The sequence below is a fragment of the Rhinolophus hipposideros genome (assembly GCF_964194185.1).
Source record: "Rhinolophus hipposideros genome assembly, chromosome: 19".
Taxonomy (NCBI): Eukaryota; Metazoa; Chordata; class Mammalia; order Chiroptera; family Rhinolophidae; genus Rhinolophus; species Rhinolophus hipposideros.
The window spans coordinates 3,694,545-3,703,443 of record NC_138065.1 but is presented as its reverse complement, the minus strand read 5'-3'; the positions used below and the strand labels follow the sequence as shown (position 1 = coordinate 3,703,443).

Here is an 8,899-nt window from a genome sequence, read left to right as displayed (position 1 = left end):
CTGCTGAGGGAGGAGTTAGTTCTCTAAATGCTTTCTCTAATCTGTTGCCCTTAACCCTGGGCCCCCACTTACCTTCTTTCTGGGCTCTTTCCAGCAGCTTTATCAGAGGACTTGGAAATTACAACTAATGTTGAGACCAGCCTCCAGGCAAACGTGCAGAACTTGTCCCCAGCCTCCTGTGTGGTCCTCCATCATCCTGCTCTTTCTCACCTCAGGACCATCGCCCATGAAATGTCCTCCATCTTTCCAAATGTTTGCTCCTTCCTATCCTTCAGCTCACAGCACAAATGCCATCTCCTTAGAAGACTGCCCTCCCCCAACCCTTGTGACCCTATAACACACCACCTCGTAATTTTTCCTTCATAGGATGTATCACATTCTCATAGTCCTTTATTCATTGTTTTTTCCCCCCATTAGGAAGTAAGCTCAGCGAAGGTGGGCCCTTGTCTGTTTTGCTTGCTGTGTCCCAGAGGCTATGCCGGTGCCTGTCGTAGGGGCGAATAGATATTTAATACATGAGTAATGACAACAAAAGACATCTCTCCGCCAGTTGGAGTGTTTTAGAGATGATTCTATTGGTGTTATTAGTCATGATTACGTATACACCCAAAATGCATTTTTATTATTTACTGTGAAGCAGCATTCATTGGTCTAGTTTATATTCCTCCCACTCTTCTTCCTCCCTTGCACAAATTACGGACTCTCCAGTGTGTGTTTTAAAAAAACAACAGCGTTTTATTGCTCCCAGCAGGAGTGGTCTGCATGGGGCGATGGGTGCGCTGGCTCAGGGGTGGCCTGGAGGCCAGCTCCCAGGGCTCCTCAGATGAACTTCCGGGAACTGGTAAGGGACTCATGGCAAGCTACCGCCAAGCCGCCGATAAGATTAAGGAACTCTTGGAAATCCAGCTGCCCGTCAGAGTTGATGTCCAATCTCTTCATCATGCGGTCAAGGACACCGGCATCCTTCTGGCTCTGCAGAGGCAATAATGACAATAACAATGACAATCTGAAGAGCACCTCTAGATTGTACCTCCTAAAATGCTCTCAAATACGTTGCCACATTTTATTCTCACAAGAGTGTGAGGTACAGGGTCGGGGTTATTAGTATCCCCGCCACCCAGACGCAGAAATAGATTCCAAGAAGTGAGGTGACTCACCTAAGGGAAAGAGCTCAGACCTGAACCTGGGTTTTCTGGCTCCTAATCCAGGAGTTCTTCTGTGACAATCAGGGGTGATTCAATTTTACAAAAACAGTGGAATGCTTTTTTCAAGTATTGCATGCAACTCCAATACACAAACTGGATAAAAGTAGTGATTTGAAGTAAAAATAGGACGCAGGCCCTGTCTAACCAGTCTCACTCATCCAGGCCCCCAGCAGACACACACACACACAACCACTGGTTACGTATGGCCATTTAAATTAATTAACTCGGAAAGTCTGTCTCTAGTTGCACACATGGCCAGTGGCTACCATATTGGATAGTACCACTGTACAACACTTTTCCACCATTGCAGAAAGTCCTTTTGGATGGGGCTAACCTAGAGGCTGTGGGGTGGAGGGATAAAATTTGAAAACTCTTCTGTTAGGCCATTTACTATTTCACAAGCCCTTTTCCCTAAATGGAAAAAAACAAAATAACAACAAGAACAACAACAAAAACAAAATCATATCACTGTTCCCTGTGTCAGGTAGTTTGATAACTTTGATGCCGAAACACACCTTATTCGAAGAAAAGGAGAAGGAAAGGTCCTTTAATAGTCCTTCAGACCTCACTCTGAGGCCGGGGGCTCAGCCTTGGCTGCTTTGTAGACCCCCAGCTTGGAGTGAATGAAAAGGAGGCAGGAGTGTGTGTGTGTGTGCGTGTGTGTGTGCGCGCGCGCAGCTCCTGGTCCTTTATTCCTAGCCATTCTGCCAGTCTCATTTTATGGTGAGGTGGGCTGGGGGGGTGAGGGCTGCAGCCTGTACCTTTGTGAAGGCAGCCAGTTCTGTATTCATGAAGCTTAGGAACTCAGTCTTGGAGAGATTGGTCTTGTTCCCGTCCTTCCCAGCATACTTCTGGAATACAGCAATCAGGGACTCGATGCACCGCTCGGTCTCGGTAGGGCTGGACATTTTTGCCTTTGGGGGAAAAAATAATTCAGGGCTCACACAAGGGCAAGATATCAAGGACTGGATGCTAGAGAACACTCCAGGGAATCTCGTCTCTTCATTTTGAGTCAAAGCCATTTCCTAAAAGACTGGGTCATTTTCTGGGCTCTACGACAAGCACAGAAAGTCCCATTCTGTGAGTTTCCCTCCCACATCTCCTCACATGCTCATGCCCCGGGGGGAAACACAGAGAGAGGGGAACTATGGAGCACGTGGGCATGTTTGAAAGCAGAAGACCCGAGGTGAGACTGAGGGAGGCAGGGTCTACTCATCTTTTTAGAACATGGTGGTAAATATAGGTGTAACACATCTACAAATGCAAGTGCACACCACCTATTGTCTACAGATTAAACTTCCAGTTTTCCAAGAATAGAGACTATTGTGATGAATGGAATGGCAGTTTTTTTTTAAAGGATTGCTTAATTCTTGAGGCTCACGCATTTCCTAGAAAACTGAAAGCATAGCTATTATACTATTGTGTGTGGGGTGGACGATCTGAGAATTTTTTGGCTGTGCAAAAGAAGCATTCATATTTGAAAATTAGGAACCATTCATTTTACGTTACACGGCAGAGCCACACCTAGAATCACGGTCTCCAAGTCCCTTTTCTGCAGTCCTCAGACTTTGCTCCTCCTGCTTCCAGATGCTACTAATCCCCACAAGAATGGCTGGTGGAACTTCTCTGGTGGCTTTAAACCAGGAAGGTTGATGTGGGGCTCTCGGGTGGCCGCTTCCACAGCTCCCAGGGCATCGACAGAGCCGACTGGTCTGTGGTAGTCCCAGGAGCAGCAGGAGACTCAAATCCTGTGCTGGGCTCTGCTTCCCCGTAAAGAGAAGTCTTCCAGTAAATTCCATCGTACTGAGTGTGTGCGCGTCATTCCAGCCGGCGCCCCCCCCCGCCCCCCCCCCGCCCCCCCCCCCGCCAAGTGAGGAACTGCTCGACTCCCCCTGGTGGATAAAAGCCACAACTGCAGACTCTGGAACACTTGCCGGACCACACCCTTCCTTCATCGGAAGCTTGATCTCGGGACATTCACAACGATCTATCTATGTTTGGATGGTGACTTTCCAATTTAGCGCTTAGCCATTAATTTGTTCTTGAGAGGGACTTCCTGGAGCCCAGAGCTGGAGGCGTTCACGTCTCGTAACTCATGTGCTAAGCGCTGCTGCTGGTCTCCCTCCCCCGTTTCTGTCGGCTTTCTCCTCTTTCTCCAGGTGCTTTACCAGCCCAGCCTGCTGCCCATTGCACCCTGGAGCACCTAACTATAAAGCCCTTCGGAAGGTGGATTCTGAAGAATGCGTCCGGAGGTGGAATCTTTCCCAACAGTTACATGGTTGGAACTTTTTCTTAGGTTCAAGGTTTGGGGAAGAAACAAAAACACTGCAGCCTGGAAACAAATGTGTTTGCACAACAGCTTTTCTTATCGGGACTAAAATCAACTGTGTTACTAATGTATCAGATGACAGGAACAAGGAGGATGCACCAGAGAAGGCGGAAGGTTCCAGACTAAGGCAACAGGGCTTTGTGACCCTTTTCTAGACCTACAGAAGGGTCCTCTGCTGCTTTTCCTTGGAATCCAGATGCTTTGCTTTCCTCGTTGCAAAGTGGCTTTCTGCTTTCCCTTTTTTCCCATGGACATCGGTCCTGACTGTAATTTAGATTTCTTTTGTTCTCTTGAAAACTGTTGCTATCAGCTACATGGAGAACATGAAAATTTCTGCATTTCTCCCCACAGGTGATTTTACAAAGCAAAAGAAGCACAATGATCACATTACTGAAATGCAATTGCAAAATCTGTAGAGCTGGGGGGTGGGGTTGGAGATGGTTCCCACGGAGGGAGAACCGGAGATGGAAAGTGTGGCCCCAGGTGGGGGTGGTGGCCAAAGGCCAGTAGAACCGATCTCCCGCCTGGATGGAGGCCGGTGCTCCTCACACCTCACTGTATTTTCGGGGTGTATTCGGTGGGGACTGCTATAGGAAGGACAAACAGTATAATAAGTGGATGCTGTGAAAGAATATGAAAAATGCACGCTGAACATGGAGGAAAGCAAAGCCAAGAAAAAGTAATGTGAAAAAGAAGTAACACTTGAAAAAGACTCAAGTATTTCAGTTCTTGTTAACCAACATCCCCCTTTTCCTTCCAAGGACCCAAGGTGGCATTCACCTCTGTCCTCCCCGGCAATCATTCCAGGTCTTCACCACCTGCTGGCCTAAGTGCTTACTCTCCAAGGTGCCATGTGACACTGGCTCTCCCTTTTGGCATGGAAAGCAGAAGAGGGAGAGTGGGTGGAATACAGATTGGCACACAGAGCAGGGATTGGCAAATGTGTTTTGCAAAGGACCAGATGGTAAACATGTTAGGCCCATGCAGGCCATTGACCGTCTGTCACTCTGCTTTTGGAGGGGCCACAACCCCAGACAACTCATAACTGAATGGGCGTGGCCGGGGGCCCATAAAACTTGATTTGTGGACGCTGAAGTTTGATTTTCATATAATTTTCGCGTGTCCCAAAGTATTGTTCTTCGTTTGATTTTCAACAGTGTAAAAATGCAAAATCCATTGGTTGTTTGGGGGTGGAACAGAAACCCCATTTGGCCCGCGGGCCGAACTTTGCTGACTCCCTTCACCAAAGAGACGCCAAGGAGGAAGTGATTGTGGCGGTGGCTTTAATGGAAAAGACAGAAAGAGAACGCAAAATGGGAGTGGCAGGAGCTGAGACGAGAAAACGGGCGTGTAGCGAGCGAGCGCCCGCAAGGATGGTGGCTGCGCAGGGAAAGGAACGGAGGAGGGGGCTTGGTTGGGCGGGCTCCTCCCACATTCTTGGCGGAGGTTCAGCTCCAGGAACCGGCTCCGGTTTCAGCCTCCTCGCCTTGGCCGTTTGCCGGTAGCTTACTGAAACTTTTGATTTTCCCAGGGCTCAGACGCCAGTTCTGAACCCGGCCCTTCTGGTCCACAGGAATAGCTGGTCCCGCTCACAGAATTCCACCCGCGTCTGTGACTTGTCTCCCGGGCCGCAGGGGCGCGCCCTTCCCGGCGGAGTGGGACCCTGAGCGCCCCCCCGGGGGCTCGCCGTGCACTTCCGCTTCCCCAGCCCGAGCCCCCAACTTCGCGGGGAAAACAAAGCCCCCGGCGTGGCCCCTTTGGGCTGGTGTTCCGGGCGTACTGTTAGGACTTCTCCTTCCATCCTCTCCTCCCTACTTCCCTCCCACGGATTGAGTTTTCCTGCTCTGTTTCCTGCCACGTCCACATAGACATCAAAGAACAAACCTGGTGGAAAGCATACGGTGGCTTTTTTGGTTTTGATTTCAGAGGGAGACAAATGTAAAAAAGTGGGGCTTACCATGTCGGAGTGGAGCTGGGAGCCGAGGCTGCGAGCGGGGAGCGGCGCGGCGAGCTCTGGGCTGCGGCTGGCGGCGGGAGGGCGGGGGTTTCCTCCTGTCCCCGCCCGCGCCCTGCCTGTCCCCGCCTGTCCCCGCCCGCGCGGCTCCCGCCTGACTCACTCCTCGGGCCGAGCAGCTCTGGACTCGTCAGCCAAACATACATCTGCATCTTAAAACGCACATAAACCCATTGTACCCCTCTGAGCCTTAAACCATCTTTCTCTCCTTGTCCTGGGACCCTGGAGGATTTTTGACTTTTCTGAATTAAAAGTTTTGCCCAGCGGTCCTCGGGAAACCTGGCCATGTCTGTGGGCGGGTCTTTTCCAATTAGGAGCTCATTCTGACCATTCAGGTTAGATAGGTGCGACACGGGGTGTGGCCCACCGTTATAGAGTGGAAGTTCCCTAGAATCCAGCCCTGTTCCTTCACACGGCAGAGAGTTAACAGAGAACAGTGGTGGTCTGTGCCCACTGGGGCACTTCGTCTCAAACTTCTCTCTAAACGGACAATTCAACAAGGACAAAACCCCAAACTACCTACTGCAATTAAAAGTTGACCCATGCGAGTAGGGCATTTATCTGGGTACAGTTGGCAATGGACTTGGGAGCTGTATTAAGAATCAAAATCTCTGGGTTCTAATCCTGGGTCTATTATGTGACTGCAATACTTCTGTCAGAACCCCTCAATCCCTTGAACCTCCATTTCCTTATCTATAAAAGTAGATGACGTTGCCTCTTCTATTTTGTAAGATTATTATGACTGTTAAATAAAAAGACGGCTTTGAGAGGGCTTCAAACACTGGAGTAGGTGCGAATGAAAGATGGCGCGCTGCACGGCACGGGGGGGAAATTGCTTCCTGGCATCCACTGGTGCAGCCGCAGCTGGTCTCTTCCGAGCAAATCTTCATCTCTGCTCAGCTACTCCAGACTAGGGTTTCCAGGCGGGAACTCCCGCCCGTTCTCAGGAATTTTTTTCACTTTCCCATTCCCGAATGCCGAGAGAGGTTGGTTGGGAAATCGGTAAAACCGGCTCCTTGAACCCCGGTGGTTGGTAGTATTGGCAGTTACTTTGTGGAAACCATTCATCGTGGAGAACAGAAAGCAGTTTATATCTCGGGATTTGGGAATGGGAAAGTGAAAAAAATTTCTGAGAATGGATAGGAATTCTTGCCTGGAAACCCTACTCCAGACCCATAGTTTCAGTTGGTCTTTAGTCTACTTGGAAGTCCCACCTGAGCCTCAGACTCAGTAATTCAAGAAATAATTCATTTTCCCTATACCCATTCTTCTTCCCTCTTCCCGCCTTGTTCGATGTTTCTGTTAATGATACTGCCGTTCTTCCATTCTCCCGACTTGAGAATGCTGGAGTCAGGTTTTGACTCTAAATCCCTTTCTTACCCTCAGATCTTATCTAGTGCCAAGTAGTAGCCATTTTATTTTTATGCTCTCTCTTGGATCTGCCTCTTACATTTTTTTTACTCTCACCTCCAGTGTTCTAGTTTGGAGCTTCATTCCCTCTTTCTTCCTGTTTCTAACTGATCTCTTGCCCTACCATCTGCTCCACTGACTGTTAAAAACGTTTTCCTAATGTACAGCTCTGATCACTTGCCTACTTAAAAACAAAACACAACAAAAGAACCAAAGGCTCCTCAATACCTTTTACATCAAATACAAACTTTTCAGCTTCTCTCTGGCTTTGATAAACCTCTTAACCTTAACGAATGAATGAATTCTTCAATTTATTCATTCAACAAATGCTTTTGGAAGCCTACTATGTGCCAAACCCAGTGCCAGGCATGAGAGACACAAACATGAATGAGTTATAGTGTCTTCCTTGGAGGTCGACTTTAGATCTCTGGTGTTTCGGGGGGCATTCCATGGATGGCTGTGGGGTCCACATATACCCTAAAGTTATGTGAAATTTTCTGCATAAGAATTTTTTTTTCCTGGGGGAGCTTTAATCTGATACTCAGAAAAATTTATGATAAAAAATATTAAAGAGTCATTAGTCCAAATTATTCCATACCTGAATCAGGGGACCTCCCATACCACAATCGTCGTTAAGGGGAAACACCTCACTTATGGCCTCTGCTGAAGGGCTAGCCCAGTTGGTAAATTTTTGCATGATCTGACTCTGTGCCCACTGTCACAGCTGATTACACAGAAGTTAGCTCGGGACTCTGAGACTGCCAATCCACAGAATGGACAGTAGGGATGTTTCATGACACGACATGGAAAGATGAGCTCGGACCCGTCAGCTTCTTGTTCTTGGGAAACTGAAATTAGAAACACGTAGAGAATTCGGCATTTAAAGGAGCTGATGCTGAACATTTGTATAGAGAGAATCATGAGGTTACAGCCAATCCAAAGTACAAAGACGCAGAAGCTATGAATAAGCAGAAGCTATGAAGTTTGGAAGGAATGTGCAGGATAGAGGGGTAAGATAAGCCACTTGCTAACTGCAAGTAAGAGAAGCAGCTGCTTGGATGTTCGCTGAGTTGTATTAATGGTGAAGGAGGGAGTGAGGCGGCTGCAACTCAACTTTACCATCCTTCTTGTTCTTCCTCAACCTGGTTGCCAAGTTTTCCTGATTTTCTGTAGGACATTTATTCCTTCAATAACTCCTCTGGCCTATAGGTAGCTTGAGTGAAACCGGAGAAAAGAGCTAAACCAAGGAAGTATGAATTGTCCAGAACTTGGCTGGGGGTCAGTCCTCTCCAGTTAGAGCTGCCTGTGGTGGCAACTCCCCAGGGCCGTGCTGGAATGGGGTCATTACACAATTAGGTTTTCAGTCAGAGGAGGAGAGTTCAGGAGAGAGAGCAAGCAAAAGCAGATTTGGAAGTGGGTAAATAATGCATCCAACTGAAGGGCTGAAGCAGGCAAGGGGCTGGAGATGAGTGAGGGCTGGTAAACTGAGAGCAGAGGACTGAAATAGGGTACCAATGAGGAAAGGGCTGTTCAGGAAATAAATGTGGGTACTTTTACAGGGCAGGGTAATTCTTAGGTACAACCTGAGCTCTGTGCAGGGTTGGGTAGGTTATTACATGGACACGACAGACTGTGACACATGTAATAACAGGAGTGTGACCAAGTACAATGACAATGCTGGGATGGAAATGAGTGGTTAACACTGGGGGCGCAGGGAAAGCAGCATGGGGAAAGTGATACTTGAACTGGGTATAGAAGGAAGAATGAGAATTGACCAGGTGGATGGCGCGGTGGGGAAGCAAGGTGAAGTCAGGCAGGACAGCACAGTGTTTCCAACAACAGACTCTGGAACTAGAGTGTGGGGAATGAACCCAGTGCTGCCACGCATTATCTGTATGAGCTCCCGCAGGTCAATTATCTGCTCTGTGCCTCAGTTTCCTC

At 48.4% G+C, this 8,899-nt stretch overlaps 1 protein-coding gene across 1 annotated transcript; it reads right to left on the bottom strand.

Annotated features, from left to right (window-relative positions):
* Nucleotides 1–710: 710 nt before the first annotated feature.
* Nucleotides 711–5,572, bottom strand: S100A11 (S100 calcium binding protein A11). Its single transcript, XM_081025287.1, has 3 exons — nucleotides 5,492–5,572; nucleotides 1,967–2,119; nucleotides 711–972 (listed from the first exon to the last, which is right to left on the bottom strand). The coding sequence occupies exons 1-3, from the start codon at nucleotides 5,492–5,494 to the stop codon at nucleotides 820–822; spliced, it is 309 nt and encodes a 102-aa protein (XP_080881413.1). The 5' UTR covers nucleotides 5,495–5,572; the 3' UTR covers nucleotides 711–819.
* Between the last annotated feature and the right edge of the window lie 3,327 nt (nucleotides 5,573–8,899).